The sequence below is a fragment of the Pseudopipra pipra genome, chromosome 8 (assembly GCF_036250125.1).
Source record: "Pseudopipra pipra isolate bDixPip1 chromosome 8, bDixPip1.hap1, whole genome shotgun sequence".
In the NCBI taxonomy this organism is placed as follows: domain Eukaryota; kingdom Metazoa; phylum Chordata; class Aves; order Passeriformes; family Pipridae; genus Pseudopipra; species Pseudopipra pipra.
The window spans coordinates 32759258-32783784 of record NC_087556.1 but is presented as its reverse complement, the minus strand read 5'-3'; the positions used below and the strand labels follow the sequence as shown (position 1 = coordinate 32783784).

The following is a 24527-nucleotide window of genomic DNA, read 5'->3' as shown; positions in this document are numbered from 1 at the left end:
AAAATTGAGATGTTCAAAACTAACAGAAGATAGTTGCTCTTTGCATGCTGAAAAAAAAAAAGCCATTGTATTGCAGGCTGCCTGAGGTTTGTGTTGCTCAGAAACAGAGCTTTGCATTACAAAGGTGTCAGAGTTGTCTGTAGGCCCAAACACAAACACTTTGGCCAAATTAAGAAGTAATTGGGTGAAATTTAATAAGGTGTAAGAGGTAAAACTGGGTGGTGTAATGGTATTTCTGGAAATGAATCTGTGAGTTTTAGGGTGGATACTAGGGAGAGATTCTTTCCTGTGAAAGTGGTGAGGCCCTGGCACAGGTTGCCCAGAGAAGCTGTGGCTGCCCCATCCCTGGAAGTGTCCAAGGCCAGGTTGGATGGGGCTTGGAGCAACCTGGGCTAGTGGAAGGTGTCCCTGCCCATGGCAGGGACTGGGACTGAATGGACTTTAAGGTCCCTTCCAGCCCAAACCATTCCAGGATTCTGTGATTGACATCTTTGCCTTGCTCCATTAGGCATTTGCTGGAAGAGCAAGAGCTACTAATTGCAGACAGGCTGGATAAAGTTAATTGTGCTTTTCCAGCCCTCCAAACATTCCCTCTGAGTTGTAGCCATCTCATTTCCATACCTGCAGTCCTTTCCTTTTGTGTTGATGTATCTTGGCTTCCAGGCTTCTCTCAAAATGAACTGTAAGTGTTCATTGTGTCCCCAGGGGGTTGTACCTTCAGCAGGCCAAGGTCAGTCTCATCAACCTCATCCAGGACAGGAAACCACCTCCAGAAGCTTCCTTCCAACTGATAGATGGAATTAGCCTCCAATTACAGCATTCAAAGAAATGGTCCTTGTGCCCAAAGAATCCAAGTGCACAAAAACCCCTTTGTTAGTGCATTAGCTGTGGGTTTTTTTAAATAAAAAAAAAAAAAACCTCTATTTTTAGCCTCATGTTGCTGACATATCTCATCACTTTTGATTTGCTTTCTCTTTTCCCTTTTTTTTGTATGATTTAGTGGTCAGAAGAAGCATGTGCAGCACATCTTACCCAGCGGGATGGATACCAAGCTGCTACTCAAGGACAGTTGAAAGATCAACTCTATCAAGAAATTATCCATTACTTCGACAAGGGCAAGGTAAAAAGGGAAGAAAAAAAGTGCAAATATCTTTCATTGCTTTTCTCTCTAACTTATAAATTAAATAGTAAACATAGTTTGCATCCAGTGACCTTCAGGAAGCACTTACAGGTTATGATACTAAAAAAAGTCAAAAGAAATCAATGGTACAGTTACAAGTGCCGTGTTAAGGGTAAATATATGTGCATATGATGCCATGGAGTAAATAAAAAAGTGATGCATTTAATTTGGGGGGGACCTTTCTGGCAGTTCCAGGAGCTAATGCAATCCTTCAGCTCCCCTTGTTTTCTTTCATGTACACAAATAATTCCCTCAGGGAATGGATGTCTGTGGTTCAATATCATAAATATTCTGAGATGGGAATATTTCATTCCAATTGCATCTTTTAATGCCAAGGGAATTTGCATTTGGCATTGCCTGGTGGGAAGGGGAGAGTGCTGGTGTGAGAGGGGAAGGGGATTAATGTTGTAGACAAGGATGTTTCAGTGTTTGGATATTTCCAAAATGTTTAAGTATAAAAGTAAGAATCTCTTTGTCACAACATTTCAGAAATATGAACTTGGGTTTTAAAAGTAAACTCTGTTGCATAAATGTAGTGCAAATAGAAATGCTAGAACTGCAATATGATCCATCCAGCTTGTGTTTTCCAAGTAAGTTTTTAACAGAATCTCGTTAACGTTTCCATAAATTCATAGAATCATTTTGATAGAAACCATAACTTCTCTCATTTTGATAGAAACTTTGCTTAAAGAGTCAAATTTTATAACTTACCTTAATGCAATATTTAAAAGTTGTTAATAAGTGGTGTGCTAAAAGTTGTTATTCTGGACTTGGATAAGCAATGTAAAAATAATAATTGTAGACTGTGATAAAAATTGTAAAAACAGTCATTGTAGAGTGCTGCACGAGTGGCTGAGTGGGGCTGGGGCTGGTGGAGGTGCCTGGACAGTGCTTAGACAGTATTGGTTGTTCCTGCCCAAAAACCTTTACTAACCCTTTCCCAGTGGATAAGGAGAATCTTGTTAGAATTAGGGTCATAACTGACTTAAAAGTCTATTTTAATACCACGTTCCTCTGTGGAAAGGAAAACCAGAAGCCTCCTGTTTTTATTTTGTTGTTTTATGTCTTTATGGCTTCCCATTAGTCCTTTATGGTGCTGCTATCAAGGAATTACTCTTTGAGCACCAGGCCAGTGGATTTGAGCTGGAAGGGAGGAGCTGTAGCATCCTTTACATCTCTGTAGGACCCAGCCTGTCTCAGAGCTGTCCCTCCTGTGTCTGGGATGGCACTAACGATGTGTTTACACACACAGCAGGCAAAATACCTCCCCCAGCACGGGTCTGTGCTCCAGAGACCAGTTAGACCAAGTAATCACTCTTAATTCTGTCACATTTTGCTGCCGGAAATGAGAGAAGGCTCTGCCAGCTTTCAAAAGGAATAGCACTGGAAATGCTGTCCGTGCCTTTTTCCTCGTTGTTGGATTAAGAACTGAATTTTTGTCATTCTCAACATTTTTGGTGAACAACCATGTGATTATTGCTCAGGGCCTTGGAGCAACCTGGTCCAGTGCAAGGTGTCCCTGGCAGGGGGTGAAATGAGAGGGTCTTTAAGGTCCCTTCCAACCCAAACCATTTAGTGGTTTATGATTGTTCCCATTCTTTGCATAACTCCAGCCATAGGACTCCTGTGTGATTTTTGTGTGTGTGTGAGGAGATGATTCATTTCCAAAGTGCTCTTTCCTAGTTACAGATAGTCCTTCCCTCATTTTCTGGTCACTCAAGTTGGTGATAATTTTTCATATTGTTCAATAAAAATTGAAATAAAAAAATCAATATACACTGAGAATATTCATCTTACGTGAATTTTCAAATGTCAGGAAACTCCAGGTGGAGGTTTCCACTGTAGAGTGAAGGTAATTCTCTCATTTGGGATATTCTGACATTAAGTTAAATCAACTCATTACATTTACCTGTGCAGTGTGCAAATGTATTCCAGCAGCTGCTTTAACCATGATCAATAACACACCTGAAATAGTATTTTCTGTGCCTTTTTGGAGGACTGTGCTGATGCACAAACCAATTTGGGGAGTTTTGTACCATAATCTCCCAGCTGTGTCCCTGGCCTGGCAATTCACTCTGGGTCGATCCCACCAGTTTGATTTCTCTTCCCATAAAGTTAACAAGAGATGTCAAAGGAAGGTCACTTCACCCTGTACAGCTGTAGAGCTACTTCCAGGCTTTTCCAGAAGCTCAGGAGTTTTGTTTTAAAGTTCTGGGACTGTGCCTCCTCTACCCCAACCTGCCTAATGGGAACCTGTGGACATGGGAGGGAAGGAAGTTGTGGTGAGAAACATTATCTGGAAGAAAGGGAGGAGAGGGATTTCCTGAAAGGTAACACTTGGTTTTAAATCATTGGCTTTTTGGTTTTTAAAGGATTGTGTAGTTCAGCCTCTCAAAAATCACAATCCCTTTCTCTTAGCAGAGTTATTTCCCAGTGGGAACATATGGTACACTTGTCAAGTGAAGACAAACCATGAGGCTTATTCCCTAAATATTGGCATTCATGGTGAGGTGGATTTAGAGGAAGGTACAATTCTCCATACACAGACTGGAACAGAGTGAACCTCTCTCTTCAAGACCACAAATGCTTGAGAAATTCATAATTTAATAATATGGAGTGTGAGCTTGCACTGAAAGCAGGAGGGTGGCACCTTATTTCGGCTGAGAACAAAACACTGACCCTTACCAAATATCCCTGTCATTTGTAGTTTGAGAACCAATTAAGGTTCTTCATTTTTATTTCTATTTTTAGTCTATTATTATTAGGAAGCTTGTTTTATTACCTATATTTGACTTTTGGTCCTTAAACCAACCTTCTGTAAAGCTGAAATACACCTTCAGTGAATGAGCATTTTCAGGTGCAACTTCTGCATTTTGCTGTTCTGCTTTATGATTTGATTCCTCATTAGTGATACTTTATTCCTTCCTTTTCTAAGCTCTTTGCTTCCAAACTGCAAGTTGTGTCCCTGATCTAGGCATCGTTTTCTCTCCTAGATTATTCTTCTTCGCTGCATTGCACTCTCCAGTCTCATTCCATCTCTCTTGGCTTTTGCCCTTAAAAGGCTTATCCTCACTGCTTATCCCAGCAGTCAGACCCACCCTTTGAACTGCTCTCAAGTGTTTGCTTTCTCTGTGTTTTCCTGAAGCTTTGTGATTTCCAACAAAGCCCTTAATCCAGGGACTTTACTGAAAATTGGTAGGTTGGGATATCTCAGGGCGAGAAGGAAAAACAGCGACGGCAATAAAGGGATGAGGGAAGAGGTGAAATTTTGCCCGTGTGGAGCAGTTTTAGTCAATGCTAATGAACTCCTGAAGCCAAGGAATACTCAGTGTCAGTGACAAAGATAAGGTGTTATTTTAAACAGGCTTCTGTGGTCTCTGGAGCCCTAAAGGAAGCAGCAGCATTGTTGCTCCTGCACGGAAAAATGCAGGAACAGCGACGTGTCTCGGGTTTGCTGGTGGATGCCGCAGTCTGTAAATCAGGACGTTTTCCTCTGCTCCTTCATAAATTGAAAGTGTTGATCCTGAGGAGAAAAAAGTAAATAAATGCACACTGCTCATTTATTTCTGCTCCTCCTTCCTCCTCCCCTCCAGAAAAAAACACCTTTTACTGTTTCACTGCAGCCAGAAAGCACAAAATATTTGAAATTACACAGTAAATGCCACGCTTTGGCTTAAAATGCCTGTTCTTTCTGGCTCGTGGGGTGGCATCAAATGGGTTTTTCTTCCATCAGACAAGAGAGTGGTGAAGTTCACCTGTCTGCCAAAAATGAGCACAAGGCTCATGGCCAGCTCAGATCCCACATCAGAGTGTGAGCCTGTCCTGAGGGCTGTGAAGGACAGACAGCCTTTGGAGAGGAGAGATGTGGTGTCTGAGTGTGTTCCAAATGAATATAGTTCTTTGTTTAAAGGGTTTCCAACCTGGCAGAGAAATACTGTGTTTTAGCATTTTATTTAAAATATTAAGCTTGCATGTTGGTTAATTAACACTATCTGAAATTTAATCAGCTTGGAATGTCCCTCACACATCAGAATATCCATGATAATATTCTTATCCCAGACTATTTCATTGCTACTGACCATTAACTCAGCAGGAGCTGAGAAATACCCTGAGATCCTCCTTTGCTGCTGTTAACCTCAAAAACTAAATTGGATGCTGTAGTTCTTTTTGGGCAACAAGCAATCCAGCTTGAAAAATAAATCACCAGGTTTTCCCTGAAAAAAAAAAAATCTCCTTCTGCATCTTCAAAGTCTTTCCCATAACAATTTGCAGCTCGTGTCCACACAGCTAAATTTGGCTACACACATTTTTCTTATGCTTTCAGTTTAAAAGAAGCATTTTGCTTCCACTATCAGCAGCCTCTCTCTCTGGTCCCCTCTCCAAATAAATTGTTTCTCACATTAATGAGTTGTACCTCGTACAAATCCTGTGTAGTAGCTCCCCATACGACTCATTTCTCCACAAGACCTGCCATGTCCTGGGCAAACCTGGGAAACCTTCCAAGGCAGGAAATCTGCGAGGCAGCAGATTGGGAGTTACTGACCTTCAAGAATATAGATTTCATTTCTCAGGATCCTGTGCCACAGCCCTGTGTTGTCCTCACCTGAATAAATTGGCTCTGGAGTAAACAGCTGAATTTTTCAGAGGGTTGTACAGGGAATTTGAGACACACAGTTCCTGTTTCTTTTTGGGATGTTGGAAAAATCACTGGCTTGGGTTTGGTTTGTGGTGATATTGGAAGTGTTGTGGTCAAGCTGCACAAACAGCCAAGGGAAAAGCCAAGTAGTTCAGGAAACAGCCTCAAGTTGCACCAGGGGAGGTTTAGACTGCATATTAGGGAAAATTTCTTCATGGAAAGGGCTGTCCCGCCCTGGCACAGCTGCCCAGGGCAGTGATGGAGTCCCCATCCTGGAGGGGATTTAAAAGCCATGTGCATGTGGCACCTGGGGACATGTGTTAGTGGTGGCCTTGGTAGTGCTGGGGGAACAGTTGCACTCGATGGTCTTGGAGGACTCTTCCAACCTTAGCAATTCCCTGATTCTATAAACCTGTGGACTCGTGGACCTCTGGAGTTCAGGACACTTGACATGGTAGAAATTGAGGTCATCCTGGAGCCTTCTCTTCTCCAGGTGAACACCCCAGCTCTCCCAGCCTGTCTCCAGAGCAGAGGTGCTCCAGTCCTTGAGACATCCTCATGACCTCCTCTGGCTCCACTCCAGCAGGTCCATGTCTTGGTTTTGCTGGGCTCCAGGGCAACAGTGCAGGTGCCAGTGTGGGACAGGCTCTCTGTGGTGTGACCCTGGGGCTGCAGAGCCACAGTGACGTGATAGTGCTCACCCTGTGGCATTCCAGCCCCCTCAGCTCCAATCTTGCCCTCCTCTTTCCCAGAATCCTGTACCTCTTGATGTTCAGGTGCATTAGCTGGTGTTCCATGGCACACAGCCTTAGCACTGAGCTGGGGCTTTGTGTTCCCAGACGTGCTTTGGGAACATGTTGAGATGTCTGTGCTTATCCAGGATTCAGTGGAAGAACCCAGTGAGTTTGTTTACAGTGTCAATGCAAATCTAAAGTGATTTAGACTTCCATTTATTTCCAGTTTTGTTCAGCTCCAAAGCTGTTTGCCTGAGATCATTTATAAATATTTTCATAATGGAAAAGAGAGTAGAAGTGGTTTGGTTTTGGAGAGGGACTGGTTAAATCTGGAACACACAAGGCAAGGGAAATGATGGTAACACCGTTGTCTTTGAAATGAAAATATGCAAAAGTTATGGATGACTGAAGTTCCAAACAAAATGGCAATCAAAATGGGGAAAGGTTAAGTGATTTTGAAAGGTTTCACTTGCTGACTTACCAAACAACTGAATACTAGTTCAGTTTCTATAATTTGGTGGAATATTGCTCGTCTGAGTCAAAATTAACCCAGTATGTGAAAATGTGCTCCTCTTTCTGCAACTGTGCCTTTACTATTAAATTTGTGTTAATTTTTGTTTAGAAATAAAAATATGTTCTGTATCATCATGCTAGATTAGATCCATAATGTGGATAAAAACATTCAGCTCCTTCTATTTGCAAAGATTGCGTTGCAGAGCCCATAGTCTGCCTTGTAATTTCCTGCAGACGTGATCCCTCATTACCGTGATTGTAATTAGTCCTTCTGATGAGTTTTTCACCTTCAAGGCACTTCACAAACATGAGGGAGCTCATGTTCATTCCAGTCCTCTTCCCTGGATAAATAATATTCTGAACCCTGTTGTAGAAATAAGAGAAATCAAGAGGAGGGGTCGAACATCACTAAAGGTTAATGCAGTACCAGGTTCTGCTCCTCGTGAGCATCCACCACTTTTTTGTCTTAAATTAGGTCACCACTCAGCCTCTGTTTGCCCCAACATCTGCCCATTCCTTATTTGTGGAACTCAAAATCTCCTGTTCTACACTACTACGAACTACACTACTCAGTGTAGTTTGTAGCCCATATTTTCTCTTTGAGAGCATAAGTCTCTGTCCTTTCTCCCTGTGATCTCCCATAACTATTTTTCCTTGTGCAGCTCCTTATCTCCTCCAGCATCAGCAGCTCCCTGCCTCTCCAGGCTGCTGTATTCCAGCCCTTCTCCCTCAGTTTGCCAGGACGATCCCTCAGTCCATCCTTTGCCCTCCCCTTGAAAACTGGCTCCTTGTTTCCAGGGAGGAGCAGGAATGGAGACCCGTGGGACCCGAGCCACATCTTATTTTTGTGGCATTGGTGTGTCACACACGAAGACTTACTGAGGTTTCAGCCACACTTGAATCCAAATTTCCAGTTCCTAGGAGGAAAAGGATATTCCAAGTCCCCGTGAGGAGTTTGTGCCACTCAGTCAGAGGTAGCTGTGCTCAGCCTGTGCTGGCAACAGTCTCCATCACTGACAGTCATGTGAACCGTTAATGTTTTACTCTTATTTTTTAATTCAACATCTAGAATGAGGAATTTTCCTAAAAGTCTTATTTTTTCCAAGTTTTCCTGATATACTAAGAAATGCAATTTCAACTTGCAGATCAAAAGACAAAATTCACCTGACATTGATTTTGGGCTTTAAATGGTGGGATTTCATGTGTGTGTTTTGGGGGGCTTTTGGGTTTTGGGGTGTAAAGTATCTCTTATTTACACAGTGCTTTGAAGTGGATGGGATTGAGGGATCTGTATGGGATGGATGCAGGAATCAGTTGTGTGCCTGAAGGTTTCCCCAGGACACCATTCCTCTTCTCTCTCCCCACCTCCAGCTCCCACCATCTTTGGAATTTGTGGTTGTTCATCTCAACCTCCTCGTTCCCAAAGGTGGCTGGTTTTGGGGAGCAATGGGAAATTGTGTGTTCAGCCCTTTCTGTCAGCCCTCTTTCATCCAGCTGCTTTTTGCTGCTTCATCTCAGTATTTCACCAGGACAAGGAACATGTGGCCTGGTGCTGAGAGGAGAATTAGGTGGTTTGGACAGAGGATTTAAATTTCAGATGACGGCTAATGCAATCTAAATGGATTTATAACTCATTCTGAATCTCATTTTTTTAATAAAGTGAGGTCAGCAATGCCAACCAAATTTCAGCAGCAGAGGCAGATCATCAAGTATGATCTTAGATAGCCTGGTGTGCTAATTTAAGCATATTTTTGGGTTTGAGTGGTTCTTTATCTTTACAGCGGGGAAAAAAAAATTAAAAATGCACATTTAAAACCATTCTTGCTGCTCCTCATTAAGATTGTTGCCTTCTGAAGAGCTGAAGGATATTGTTAAATTTCTTTGGGTCAGTTGAGATGGCTGCTGAATTTCATGGTTGAAGAACGAGAGGAAGAAGAACCATTGGAAATATAATGAGTATTTGTTCAAAGCAATATCTGCAAATTGCCTGTCCTGTCTAATATAGATTATAGATATTAGAGGGAGAGAGAGGTGATTATGAAGTATAATCAATCAGCAGCATTTATCCAAAGTCCTGTGGGTTTCTTTGTGGATAGGCTGTGTTTACACATTACTGGGTCTCTGGTTGGGCTGGCAGGAATCATTTTGTTTCTGAAGCAGTTTGATCATTTGACTTGATTTGCATCAAGTAAATTTGCATCCTCTACCAGGGAAGGTCATGGAGATGTCCTTGAGTGCTGTCACATGGCACATGCAGGAAAACCAGGGGATCAGGTCCACCCAGCTTGGGGTTAGGAAAGGCAGGTCCTGCCTGACCAACCCGATCTCCTTCTGTGAGAATGGGACCCACCTCATGGATGAGGGAAAGGCCGTGGGATCTGGATGAGGGGATCGAGTGTGCCCTCAATCAGGTCACAGGTGACACCAAGCTGGGTGGAGTGTTGATCTCTGGAGGGCAGGAAGGCTCTGCACAGGGATCTGGACAGGCTGCATCCATGGGTTCAGGCTGGTGGTAGGAGGCTCAAAAAGACCAAGTGCCCTTGGGTCACCACAACCCCACCCAGCGCTCCAGGCTGGGGCAGAGGGGCTGCAAGGCTGCCCAGCAGAAAAGGCCCTGGGGGTGCTGGTGACAGCAGCTGGACATGATCCAAGGTGTGCCCAGGTGAGCAAGAGGCCAATGGCCAATGGCCCCAGTGCCAGCCATGGTGTGTCACAGGCCCAGGGCAGGGACTGTCCCTGTGCTGGCACTGCTGGGGCACCTCCAGTGCTGGGGGCAGTTCTGGGACCCTCAGACCAGAGAGACATTGAGGGGCTGGAGCATGGCCAGGGAAGGGAACAGAGCTGGGGAAGGGTCTGGAGCACCAGGAGCAGCTGAGGGAGCTGGGGGGGCTCAGCCTGGAGAAAAGGAGGCTCAGGGGGGACCTTCTGGCTCTGCAACTCCCTGACAGGAGGGGGGAGCCGGGGGGGGTTCGGGCTCTGCTCCCAGGGAACAAGGGACAGGATGAGAGGAAACAGCCTCAAGCTGTACCAGGAGAGGGTCAGACTGGGTATTGAGAAAATTTCTTCATGAAAAGGGCTGTCCAACCCTGGCACAGCTGCCTGGGGCAGTGGTGGGGTCCTCATCCCTGCAGGGATTTAAAAGCCATGTGGATGTGGCACTTGGGGACATGTTTTAGTGGTGGCCTTGGTAGTGCTGGAGAATGGTTGAACTCAAGGTTCTTTGAGGCCTTTTCCAACCTAACCAATTCCCTGATTCTGTGATTCTCTCAGCACAGACATGTCTAGCTCTGCCACAGCTCTTTGGCACATGAGATGCTCAGTGTTTTCAGGCATGCGACACAATGCATTTTGTGTGTTTTATTCAGATTTGGGTTATTCTAATGTTGTTGTTTAACCAAGGTATGTAATTCAGTTTCTTTGTTGTTGTTTTATGATTTTTTTTCCCTGACAGATGTGGGAAGAGGCCATTGCCTTGGGTAAAGAACTTGCAGAACAGTATGAAAATGAAATGTTTGATTATGAACAACTCAGTGAACTACTGGTAGGTTTTTTTAATGACATAGACACTGCAATAATTTGTTCAGAGTTGAATTCTTAAGCTTGTAAAATTATATCAAAAATCCTATAGTTATGACAGTAAAACACAGAAATAGATGCCAGTTTTGGCTTTGTTGGACCAATGTTGATTAACTGGCTACCACTGGAGTGCCTGAAAAAGATTGAATTTATTTTTTTTAGCTGAAAGAAAAATATTTCAGTAATGTTAAGCTGATTTATTTGGGGTATAAAAGGAAATTTGGAATTTAAATATAAATGGGAACATGAAAAAATCCCCATTCTCTCTCAAGTGTCTTTCCATATTCACATTTCTTTTTTTAGGTATGAATAATCCCCAAGCATTCATGTCTAGAGTCAGTTATTTTTGCCCTGATGTTACCCATTCATTATGCCTGCACCATTTTTTTTTTCTCCTGTTCTCTTCCAAGAGATAAATGGCAGCTGTCACTGTCCTTCCTAAATGTCCCAACCATTTCCGTGGGAGCTGGGACATGATTCCAGTTTGGTTCTGAAAATGCTCAACGTTCAGGTTTTTGATACATTTTACCTTTGCACTTAGAGTATATTTTCCTTAAATTCTTTGAATTGTTTATCTGCTTCCTTTATCCCAGTCTGTCTGAGCTGGGCATTCATCTGGTGTTGACATGATTTAAGCAGCCCAACCAGGCACTCAGCCCCACACGGCCCCAGCTCACTCACTCCTGGTGGGATGGGGGAGAGAATCAGAAGAATTAAAGTGAGAATAAATAAATAATAAAATGGATTGGATGAAGACAGGGAAAACAGTGAGTTCATTCCTCACTTCCCATGGGCAGACTATCTTCCATCCCCAGGAAAGCAGAGGTCTGTCACACGTGATGGTGACTTGGGAAGACAAACGTCATCACTCTGAACATCCCCCTGTTCCTTCCTCTTCCCACAGCTCTACGTGCTCAGCATGACAACACATGCTCTGGGATATCCCTGGGATCAGTTGGGATCAACTGTCCTGTCTGTGTCCCTTCCCCACCCCTTGTGCACCCCCAGCCTCTCCCTGGTGGGCTGAGGAGAAGGAAAGGCCTTGTCTCTGTCCAAGCCCTGCTCAGCCATAACAGAAACATCCCTGTGTTGTCCACCCTGTTCCCTGCACAAATCCAAACCACAGCTCCACACCAGCTACCGGGAAGAAAATTAACTCTACCCCAGCCAAACTCAGCCCAGATGACTCAGAGCCATCTCCCCAGAAGTATCTCCATCCCCATCTCCCCAGAATGTCCATTATTCCGTGGCCTGCACTGTTGTTCTAGGGATTTATTCAACAGAGAATATTCATTTCAGTATAAAAGGAATTTGGTACAGATTGTTCCTCAGCTAGAGATGATTGTCATGTGTCAGAAATGATTATTCACCAGGGGGTAGCTACTCTCTGAGTCCCTCAGTTTTAATTTTCCATCTCTTTTATGCTTGAACATGGGAACATGAACAGTTTGGCGCAGAGGCAGCTACTCTCTCATTATCCTGCTGTATCCATTTTGGAGGAGAAGTTGGAATTAACACTTTATTCAGTGTAGCTGATGGCCAGTGATCACAGAGTGATAGAGTGATTTGGGTTGGAAGGGACCTTAAAGCTCATCTCATTCCAGCCCCCTGCCTTGGGCAGGGACACCTTCCACTAGACCAGGTCGCTCCAGTCCCTGTCCAACCTGGCCTTGAACACTTCCAGGGATGGGACATAATACCAAGTTATGTATTTTTCACCATTTCTCTTGCATAGTAAATACATCAGTGTTTAAGTGACATAATTCCAGGCAATGGTTTAAACCAGGCATGGGTATGGAGTTTCTCCCTCTTAGAAGAGGGGAAACCCAGAACTTCCAATCCTCACACCAGACAACTGAGTTTATCTGCTCTTTATTTATCAGTGAGGAGAAATTTAGAGAGATGTCACAAAAATTAGTCCTGATGTGCTTTGGGCATTCATTCCTCATAACACAAAGATCAAATTCATGCTCCTGAATGAATCAGGTCTCACATACCCCATCAGCTTTTCTTATTACTGCTGCTGAATAGCTCTTTTTTTTCTCACCGCAATAAAATTTAGAAGTTTTTTGTTCTTTCTGTTCTCCCTCTTGTCTCTTTTATTCAAGCAATATTAAATATCAGACTCTAAGACAATTGACAAATGACAAAATAGTTTTGCTACAGATGAGCTCAGAAATACACACCAGATCTGGGTCTTTGTAGTCTTCTTGCCATTTACTGTTATCCGTTGTGTGGGAGCAGCAATAAACCTCCCCCCAAATCAGGAGTCATTCTCTTTACAGAAATAATAGACTAAAAATAAGTTGATGAACAGATCTTGTGAAGCTGCTCATTTGTTATTATTTCATCATTTGAGATGAAGAAGTATCGGTGTCCCAAACAGATGGTGTCTGACACGCGTGTGTTTATCCCAAAATTTACATTTTCCTGCAGTTCTCAACTGCCTGCTTTCCATATGCAAATTAAGAGTTGTAAATCTGGAAGAGAAGTAGTAGAAAAATTTAATGAGATGTAAGAGCCCCAAAGTGATAAGTCAGCACCGTGGAGACGAGCTTTGGTGTACTTGGCTTTATTGTTCCTGTGTTTCGGCATTGGAGGTGTCACAACTGGGAATTCAGATTGCCTTGAAAATTCTTGGCCTTCACTGCAAGTGAAACATTGGATATGGAGCAAGGGGGTTCATCAATATGGAGATATTGGATGTAGAATGATGGGGTTCACCAAGATGAGGTTCATCAAAGTGGAGATATCGGATATGGAACAGTCAGGTTCACCAAGCTGAACATAAAAATAATGGTTCCAGAGTCTGGTATTTCAAAATGTCACCATGTATCTGATAAAGTGGTGAGGAAAAAGAGGCAGGGGAAACGTACATCTTTAGTTTAGAGGTGCACATAAAACAGATCCAGATCTTAAGTGTAAGGAATCTCCCTAAATTCAGGCCATTTAAAATTCCTTCTGTTTACTTTGCAGAGAAAGCAAGCCCAGTTCTATGAAAACATTGTGAAAGTGATAAGACCAAAACCAGACTATTTTGCTGTTGGATACTATGGCCAGGGATTCCCAACATTCATAAGGGTAAGTGTCCACTTTTTTCCATAGAGGTCAACAAGGTTTCTTGCTCTGGAAATTTCTCTTGGTTGTGGAGAAAACTATCTGACATCGGCAGTTGTTTTTAGATGTATAAAACAAGCCCTGTTTTTTCTTTTCCAGTTTTTGTTATGGAGTAGTTGAATTTTAGTAGAGACTTTTTTTTGTCTTCAAACATATCCAGTACTTTCTATTTCTTCAAGTTATAACTAGAAATTAAGATACATCACCCAGTCCGTCACTCAAGGTTGTAACCAGCACCCTCTGAAATGGTGACATTCTTGCCTGATAGGTTATATACATATATATATATATATATATATATATATATATATGGGTATGGTAGAGAAGCCTTTTGTATGTGACCCTGTTTTCATGTCAGAGTCCTTTCCAACATGATCACTAAAATGAAGTTGACTATCAGAGGTGTGTGAAACCTTTAATTACAATCTTTTATCATTGATTTGCCTGTGTCTTGTGTCAGTTTAAAACATATGTCACTTGGTTGATGCCAGGAATGTAGTTTTAGTGGCATTTTAGATTTTTTTCCCACTAAAATCGTTAGTTATTTACTCAACTTTTCTGGGCAATCTGTGCCAGGGCCTCACCACCCTCATGGGGAAGAATTTCTTCCCAATATCCCATCTAATCCTGAGCTCTGTCAGAAGCACAAAGCACAACCTTCCCTTTAATTGCTGTGATCAACAGCCAGCAGGAGACCAGGCAGTGTTAGTCTGATATATTAATATTAAACTGCTTTTTCTCCTCACGACTGAATGGGGGCTTTGTAAGTTCAGGAAGACACTTATAAGAGCCTTGTGGATTGGTCAACTTATAATAAATGAGCAATAAACCCCCTGAAAAACAGGCTATTAAGTGCCTTGCTAATTGAGAAAATCCTAAATTCAAGCTTTTCCTTCTATTCCAATATTCCTTCTAAATTACAAGTGTATATACATGAATTACACTTATATAGAAACTTCTTAGGCATCTGTTATTACCATTTTTTCCCAATTTGAGAGTATTCTTTCATCTGCTGAGCATTTCAAAAGGCACCATTGCAGAATTAAACCCAACTGGGCAAATGGAAGCTATTCCAGGTTTCTACCCCGAGTCATAACACCCTTTTTTATTAAGTGCTGTATAATTTTTTCACCAAGTGCTCACTTTGAGATGAATAATGAGGTTAAGCATATTCAGATGCAAATTTTATCCAAACTTACTTTAATATGTTTGATCAGTTAAAAATGCGTTTTTCTTTCGAATTGAATTAAATCAGCATAGAAAGGGACTGTGTAAATGTCTTAATTTTCTTTATTGTTAAAAAAACCCCAATACTTATGAATAGAAAACACCTAATTTTAAAGTTATGCTGTGTGCAGACAACTTAACAAAGGCAAAAAATGGCAAAAAACTGATACACAAATATGAAGTCTGTATCGGTCTTTCTAGAAGACTCAGTATTTTTGAATCTTCCTCCTCAAAATGGCATCATTTTATGTTTATATTTTTCTCTGCTACTCTTGCTTGCTCACCTCAGTGGTTTTTAATATTTTTTATGTATGAAAAGCCTAATTCAGTTTATGTGCCTGCATTCCACCATTAGCTGAGGAAGGCGGAGGAGAGGATTTACGGAGGGCGGTCTGAGATTTGGTAGAAATGATTTGTCTTAATATATTTTCAATGGCCACCAATTTTATAGCTTCTTGAGATCACGTTTTAGTTGATTTTAGTGTGGTTTATACATATACCTAAAGGTAAGTGTGTGCTTAATGATCTCAGCACTGAATTGGAGGCGAGAAAACCCATTTGTGCTTTACTGAGCCGGCATAAAATATTTGTAAACTATTGATTATACCACAGTGTGGGGAATGGGAAATTCCTCGCTTAACAGCGCTGGAGTCAGCGCTTCTGGGATGCAGGTCCTTACTGAGGCTGCTGGTTTTAGCAGGATTTAATGTGTCAACTTGTTTCCAGAACAAAGTGTTCATTTACCGGGGCAAGGAGTACGAGCGACGGGAGGACTTCGAGGCGAGGCTCCTGACTCAGTTCCCCAACGCGGAGAAGATGAAGACGACGTCACCGCCGGGCGACGACATCAAAAACTCCTCTGGCCAGTGTATCCTTGGGCTGCACCCTGGGCACAGCCGTGTGTCCAACAGCACAGGGCAAGGATTTCTGGACTGAGGGAGCACCCTTGTGGGTGACCCAGGGGTCCTGGTCAGTGGCCAGTTGTCCACGAGTCAGCAGTGCCCTGGCAGCCAGGAGGGCCAACCCTGTCCTGGGGACATCAGGGACAGCATCGCCAGCCGGGCCAGGGAGGGAATTGTCCCACTCTGCTCTGCCCTGGGGCGACCTCACCTGAAATATTGGGGTAGTTTGGGGTGGCACAATATAAGGAAGATGTTGAGCCATTAGGGAGTGTTCAAAAGAGGGCGATGAAGATGGTGAAGGGCCTTGATTTGAAGCCATGTGAGGACACTGAGGGCACTTGGTGTGTCCAGCTGGAGAAGAGGAGACTGAGGGGAGACCTCATTGCAGTTACAGCTTCCTTAGGAGGGGCAGGCACTGATCTCTGCTCTGTGGGGACCAGGGACAGGACCCAGGGAATGGCCTGAAGCTGTTTCAGGGCAGGTTTAGGTTGGATCTCAGGAAAAGGTTCTTCCCCCAGAAGGTGTTTGGGCACTGAACAGACTCCCCAGGGCAGTGGGCACAGCACCAAGGCTGCCAGAGCTCAAAGAGCATTTGGATGATGCTCTCAGGGACGTGGTGTCACCCCTGGGAATGATCCTGTTTGGAGCTAAGGATTGGACTCGATGATCCTTGTGGGTCTCCTCCAACTCAGCATATTCTGTGATTCTGTATAATACATGAATTTTGTTGTTCCGTCTTTTTTTTGTGTGTGTTCCTGTTGAGCTGCTTGTTCTATGTAACTTAAATTCACTTTTTACTTCTTAACTCCCAAATTCAGATATTCAGTGCTTTACTGTAAAGCCAAAACTGGATTTACCATCTAAATTTCACAGGCCAGTGTCAGAGCAAATCATGAGGTGAGTTTGGGGTGGTTTTGTGATTTTATCAGTCTCCTTTATAACAAACTGGTTCTTGTTGTATAATGAATCTATACAAAGCCAAGGAGAGTGGTAATAGTGAGGACATTTCATGATAATTCTTAATATTGGTAGAGATTCCATCCAAGCCACTGGAAAACAGTGATCCCATAAGCATTTTATATCTATGCATAAACTTGTTCTAATACTAGAGTTTAGTAGCAATTCCTAAACAGAGGGCGTTTGATTTTCATTGTGCTTCTGGGAGTTGGAACTAGATTGTCTTTAAGGTCCCTCCCAACCCAAACCATTCTGTGATTCCATGATTCTTTTCCTTTCTTCCAGTTTCTACAGGGTGAATGAAGTCCAACGTTTTGAGTATTCGCGTCCCGTTAGGAAAGGAGAGAAAAACCCAGACAATGAATTTGCGGTAAAAAATATTAAAGAACATAGACTAAACTTTGGGTTGGATTGTTTATTCTCCTCTATTTTGAGCATCTGAACCATTCATTATCTTTTGGTTTCTGAAAAATAAATTCTAGGTTTAAAGTGATTATTTTTTCTAGAAGTTCAGTTAAACCTATTTGTCATGTTCTGTTTTATACCAATAGGAAAAAAATGGGCAAAGCTGAATTTACAGATGTTTTGAGAAAGGGTTTTAAATTGCTACACCTAAAACAATAGATGTGTCTTACCAAAACTTCTATTGCCACGAAGATTCCAATCAGGGATTTAAAAATCTTCTTTCACTAATACCTTTTTCTTTTTTTTTTTTTTTTTGTCATTTTTTACTAAAGCACATGTTTAATGGTCAATAAAACTCCTTCCTTGTGAGGGTGGTGAGGCCCTGGCACAGGTTGCCCAGAGAAGCTGTGGCTGCCCCTGGATCCCTGGAAGTGTCCAAGGCCAGGTTGGACGGGTCTTGGAGCAACCTGGGCTAGTGGAAGGTGTCCCTGCCCATGGCAGAGGGTGGAACCAGATGGGCTTTAAGGTCCCTTCCCACCCAGGCCATTCTGGGATTCTGTGAACAATAACAGTCCAGTAAAACTGGTGGATCTTTCCCATAGCTTTCTCCTTTCATAAGAGCAGTTGTTCTCTGCTAAGTCACATCTCAGTTATAAATCAGTGCTGCTGCATCTTCCCCACAAGCAGATACCATTTGAAATTCCCCCTTGGCTTTGTAACATCTGTCGTGCTGTGGTTCTTTTTCCTGGTGAGAATGTTTTAAGGCTTTCCTTGAGTTCAGAGCTGTCCATCTGATAACATGGGGCTTCTGTTCCATTTGCAGAACATGTGGATTGAGAGAACCATCTATGTGACAGCCTATAAATTACCGGGGATTCTGAGGTGGTTTGAAGTCAAATCAGTTTTCATGGTAAGATCAATTCAGCTGTATTGAGATTGCCTAAAAAAATGGGGGTTTTGTAGAGCCAGGGAGCATTTCTGTGTCTGTGTGACTGTGCCTGAGTTCTGTGGACAAGGAGGAATCGATGGGACTGTGCCTGGCACAGTGTGGCTCAAACTGCCACACACCCTAAGGGGAACCTGCTGATTGTTGTCTGAGGGGCACTCAAGGAATGCTTTGCCATTCCTGAGGGAAGGGAATGCAGCCAGCTCTCCTGGGCCTTTAGGGCAAGGGCTGATTAAGTTCTTGAGCACTTTTATAAAGTATTTGTGGCTCCCAGCAGGCCAGTACAGCCCTCTTCATTTTAGGCAACCCGAGGTGGTGTAGGGGAACCCTGGCCCATCCTAATGAATCAAGCCTGAATTTTATAAAAGAGGATTTGGGTATTTTGATTGTCATTTATCCAAAATATACCATAAATCAAATGCATTGTATGTGTCTGCTTTTCTCACCATTTGTGATTAAAGGTTGTTTTTGTTTCTTCTTCACATTTGGCTAAATATACCCTCAGCAACCTCACAGAGTAACTCCAAATTACTCATTTCTCTGTTCAACCATTTAGACTGTTTAGATAAGACATATCCATTAAATGCCTTTAAGATTAAATTATTCTTACGCAGCTGTAATTTTTAAGGAGCAATAAAAACATTGTTACTGCGGTTTTTAAATCTCTCTTGTGAGGCTTATTTTTAAAGGAAAAGAACAATTTGCATATGATTAATTAAAACCTTTTTCATTGCTCCATTGAGGTTATGTTGGACAGTTGTATTTGGATGAACAGAAGTAATGCAGAAAATTACTATGGTATCTATAGTAACAGAATATGAATGTGATGTGTGACAGTAATAGGCAGCTGAATAAAACACATTGAATTTTTAATGAATTTTGTAGTTTCAATATAATCCTGATGGAGGAGATTGTATTTAACCTCTTGATTGCAAAAAGTGTTGCTTGGAAAGGCTGGCAAACGTGGTGAAAGTCTCTTTTCCTGATGAGCCCAGAGCAGAGCCTGGCAGGCAGTTTGTGTCCACACACCCCTAACTCTCTGCTTGGCATCCAAATGGGCAGAAATCCTGGGAGATTTGGTGAGTCAGGATTATATTAGTTGCACAGCTGAAAAATGATACCAGAATGGAACTTCATACTAAGTGGGAAGACAGCTATAGATAACTTTTGACCTCCTCTGGCTTAGTTACTACAAAATAGGTATTGACTTTCTGCGAGATCCCTGTCAGCTAAAAAGCTGGGAGTGGGATCATGAGGTTACATCCCTGTAATGCTAAATTGTGATTATGGATACAGATATTATTGATCTTTTACTAAGCACCAAGATATTCAAGCAGCTTTGCACGTTTCATATTTTATTGATGGAACTGGGATATCTTTAAAGGAAGAGGTGAGATCACATCAAATCAGTGCTGGGAGAACTGAGTAATTTAATAAATGCAGTGTATTATGTTACATAACCCATAGGAACGTGCAGAATTGCCTTAAATCTATTGGCTTTTAAAATTCCTTCTGAGTACTTTTACCTAAACCTTTTCAGTCTGTTCATTATCTGCAAGAAATTTGTGGCCCACATTCATTATTCTGTATCTGATTTGGTTTAGCTGGACACAAGTAGCTGTAGGGGAAAAAAATTTGCTGAGGCCAGCCAGTGAATTAGAAAACTGGATTTGGACTCACACTTGATTTTAAAAAGCACAAATTTTAATCTCTGTTTTGTTTTTACCTTGTAATTTTGTAGTGGTGCAAATGTATCAGGAAAGTATGTAATTCCTGGCCCAGAGTGAGCAAACTACTGGAAGAAGGCTCATAATTTACACGTGTAATAAATAGCTTTCAGTAAGTGCCAAAGCCCAATTTATAGTAGTGGGAAGTGCAATTCTCCATCTGCTTTTAAAAAAGTAGAGGGAGGGTTATAAGAGTAGTAAAAGAAAGGAGAATGAGAGAGAAAGAAAGCCATGATTGCTGCTGCAGAAGAGTCAGAGAAGCTCTGTCAGCTCAATGAGTGCTAATTTCTGTAGATGCTCAAGAGCTTTAAAAGCAATGGTTCATCAACACATTATTGCATAATTACAAACCCATTAATACAAATGACAGAATCCTAAATTTAGCTTGTAATGTTCACAACAGTTCTTGATCTGACACATCTTCAGATGAGGAATATGGCTTTACTCTCACAGTCCCAACTTCCCCTGTGGCACATTCAGCTCTGTCCAAGCCTGGACTGCTCCCTGTTCCCAGCAGAAATATCAGGCTCCTTCCCTGCCTTCCAGAATAATTCACCAGGCAGGCTGCTAAAAATGCTAATTAAAACATCCTTGATGTAATCAGCTGGCAGGTGTAAGAGTAACAACTAAAGAGATTTGATTATAAGTGGTTCTCAGAAACAGGGTAAGCAACTGATAGCCAGGTAGAAGCGCTGCTTTGTTTATGTAGCATTTATGTAAATGAGGGTGTAATCAAATATACACTTGCATTTTCCTCACAGGCCTCAATTAACCTTCCCTTTCTCTTCCTACCACATCATCTTTTTAATATAAGCAGGCTGTGTCTTCCAGTGAGGACTGTCTACACTCTGGGTCACTGCAAATTAGTAATTTTTAGCCCGTTCACTAATACTTAAAAAATTTTAATTCTGTTTTTTTTTTTCAACATGAACAACTGTCGTTCTGAAAGACACAGTTTCTGGGCATCAAAAAAATAGCTGGAGATCAGTCAATTAAAATAAGCAAGTTTTAGACAGTGTAAGAGCTAATTCACTCCATGAAGACATATGAGGAGTTCTCTTCATTGAAGTCCAGGCTGTGGGAGAAAGGAAATGTCTCCCTTCAGTTCTTGACATTCTGATGAAGAAAATGTGACCTCGTGGGAATAAGCCCAGCAGATTGCTTAGATGTCATCTCTTCAACATATTAAACTTGATGTCCTTGGAAATACACCAAAATAATCACTGCAAAAATATCTCCTTGATTTTTGAGCTGCTTAGGATTACATTTTCCATCAGAAAATCCACGTTAGAGTTATCATTTCTTTCTTTCTGTTAACGTTAAGCTGGATCTTCTTTGTGCTGCTAAAACTCACCGACCCTTAATCTCTGATGTTCTCCCTAATCCTCCAAAAACCTCACGTGGTTCCTGCCAGAGCCTTTCTAAATGTTGTGCTGGGTTGTAATCCATCCTGCAGCAGCAAAATGCATTTAACTTTCTCCACTGATACTGATCATCACACCAGTTACCTCAGTGTAGAGATACCAAATATCTCAATGCCTGAAATCGTCCTTTCTGGTAATTACTGGTCAAAAATCATAAATCCTGAAATTCCTGAAGTGTTTCTAATTGTGATGTTTTAATGAACAGCCAGTTTAAAACTGTGCTCCTGGGTTAAAACCTTTTGGTTTGATTTTAGGTGGAAATCAGCCCACTGGAAAATGCAATAGAGACCATGCAGTTGACCAATGATAAGATCAATAACATGGTTCAGCAGCACTTAAATGATCCAAACCTGCCCATCAACCCCCTCTCGATGCTGCTCAACGGCATCGTGGATCCTGCAGTCATGGGAGGCTTCACAAACTATGAGAAGGTAAGGGCAGAATTCCCTGTCCTGCAGTGCCTCAGCTGGGCCCCAGCACAGGAAGGGCATGGATCTGTTGGACAAAGTCCAGAGGAGGCACCAAGATGATCAGAGGGATGGAACAGCTCTGCTGGGAGGAAAGACTGAGAGAGTCGGGATTGTTCACCTGGAGAAGAGAAGCTTTGGGGTGACCTGATTGTGGCCTTTCAGGAGCTGAAGGCAAAAGAAAGTTGGAGAGAGACTATTTACAAGGGTCTGGAGTGACAGGAAAAGGGGGAATGGCTTCCCACTGCTACAGGGCAGGGTTAGATGGGATATTGGGAAGGAATCCTTCCCTGTGAGGGTGGGGAGGCCCTGGCACAGGTTGCCCAGAGAAGCTGTGGCTGCCCCATCCCTGGAAGTGTCCAAGGCCAGATTGGACAAGCCTTGGAGCAACCTGGATTAGTGGAAGGTGTCCCTGCCCATGGCAGAGGGTGGGACTGGATGGGCTTTAATGTCCCTTCCAATCCAAACCATTCTGGGGTTCTGTGATTCCCTAATTTTCACTTTGGAACTGTTACTGCTATTTTGCAGACCTTTTGGGTCCATTCATTTATCTTTGCTGTTTTTCATTCTTCTGGCAGCAGATGTTGATCCATTTTCTAAAATTACTGCTCCTTTCTCTCCATTTAACAGGCTTTCTTTACTGAAAAATACATACATGAGCATCCGGAAGATCATGACAAGATTGAGAAGCTGAAGGATCTCATCGCTTGGCAGGTAAAAAATTTGAAGTCAGGTTGGTCAGAGCCAACTGCTGTGGAAAGGCAGCTTAGTGTCACTTTGAGAAAATCCAGACCTTAAACTCCTCACCCTGGATACACTTCTTTGCCATTTAAATCCAACTTGGAACTTGAGCTAAAGTGCATCTTTTCACATATGCCATCATTTCTCATTTGATAAACCTGCAAGGAACAAACATGGTCAGCCTCTTTCTCTTTAATTCCTTTTTTTTTAATAACCATAATACAGTGAAAATCTCCCATCTGTATCAAATGAAAAAAACATTTTTCAGGGCAAACAAGAGGCAATCCAGTTTTGTTCCATAGTCACATACTGGACAATTTCCAGTGGTCTCAGGATAATAAGTACAAAAATACCAATATGGTTGGAAATGTTTTTTCCCACAGAAGAAGAAAGTGAATCATTGTCTTTTTATATTCAATTTGGTCCTTATAACAAAGGGAATAATTTACATTCCTGTAGGTTTCAATCTTAGAGGTGATAGAACCAAAGCTACAGAATTCAAAACCAAAATATCCTCTGAAGGCCGTAAAACTATCAGTGAATAAAAACTCTTTTGGTCTGAAAAAAAATATGCATTTATTATTTTATTTTCTTGTGAGCTTTTACAGAAGATTAGATTTTTATAGGCTTTAAGTTTTCTAGAGGAAAATAATTTGGTCCCAGAAGACTGACTTGGTGTCAGCTCTCTGAGAGTGATACTTCAAATGAATTTACAAACACACTTTTCCTCAGCAAAGATGCACTTTGGTGGCATTTGTGTATTAAAATAATATTGCAATTTGGAAATATATATGGCAGCTAATCACATTGAATTTGAATTATCCAGTGCTTTTAAATACATGGTTTCCCATCAGTTTTGTAGTTGCAAAACAATAGGAACCAGAAAAATAGAGAAAAGGGATCAAAAATCATTTTTATATCTGGAAATTCTTGTCACTAAAAGCCATTTCCATGCTTTTAAATGTTTGATATACATTTGGGGTATCCTCAGATTTAAACTTCCTCTCACAGTATTTCAGTTTTCAGCACACAGGGTTGGATTTGACTCCCAGGTATTGGCTGGTGTTGGGAGGGGGAGGTGTGTGGAAGCTTTGGAAGGGAGGCAGGGGCTGAATTCATCACGGGCTGACAGTGATTGAAAGCAAAAATGAGTTTTCATTTTTTGCTAATGTGGGGCTTGGAGTTTGTAATCACACAGAGATTTTCTCAGTGCTGTATAAATCAATCTGGAGATATGAAATAGTAGGAGCCTGACAATCCCATTATCAGCTGACCACTTAAATTTAATTTTTTACCGTGCCCTTACCTCTTTCTCCATCGAGCTGTGGAATTCATGCTCTTCAGGATATTATCCTCTTATAAGTCCTGTGAACTTTTAATGCACATTTTGGTTCTGTCTATTATTAATCCAGATAAATACCATTAGAAAAACACCATTTTCATCCACCTTGGTGCTTTTCCAACTTAGGAAAAACTGTTCCCATGCAACTGCACCACATCAAGCTGATCTTTTATTTTAACATGAGGATAATGAAATGATTGATTGAAATTAAGGTAGTGAAATGAATGATTGATGACATTTAGCTAATGTATTTACAGCACAGTAAAACATAAAAATACCATGGCACATAAAAATCTTGTGCTGCTTCTGCAGAGCTGAAAGAACTGCTGCATACCAAAAATGTTTTAATGATCATATTTTATGATATTTCATGTTATGAAAGATTGTCTTTTAAGATTAATAATTCAAATCAATGTAGGGTTTTCATTCTTTTCAGCCAAGCAGATCAAGATTTTTTAAAAAGGAAAAAAAAATCGGGGAATAATTTAAAGTTGCAGTGGAGCTTGATAAAATTTTAACATCAGGAAAGAGGAGAGTTATGAAATAAATAAGTGCTGTCTTGAGCACGTTTCCTCTCTCATTCACCTCATTCATTTCTAGCTCTGCTGCTTCCACCACTTTTGCATTCACCTC

At 41.8% G+C, this 24527-nt stretch overlaps 1 protein-coding gene across 2 annotated transcripts in view; it reads left to right on the top strand.

Annotated features, from left to right (window-relative positions):
* DOCK1 (dedicator of cytokinesis 1) overlaps positions 1-24527 on the top strand; it is a 278858-nt gene that overhangs the window by 226043 nt on the left and 28288 nt on the right. For both annotated transcript variants that reach the window (XM_064663542.1, XM_064663541.1), the window contains exons 38-46: positions 1001-1120; positions 10515-10604; positions 13616-13720; positions 15710-15851; positions 16704-16782; positions 17128-17212; positions 18071-18157; positions 21599-21775; positions 22442-22525. In XM_064663542.1, the coding sequence (XP_064519612.1) occupies positions 1001-1120; positions 10515-10604; positions 13616-13720; positions 15710-15851; positions 16704-16782; positions 17128-17212; positions 18071-18157; positions 21599-21775; positions 22442-22525 (969 nt within the window). The remainder of the gene's footprint in view (positions 1-1000; positions 1121-10514; positions 10605-13615; positions 13721-15709; positions 15852-16703; positions 16783-17127; positions 17213-18070; positions 18158-21598; positions 21776-22441; positions 22526-24527) is intronic.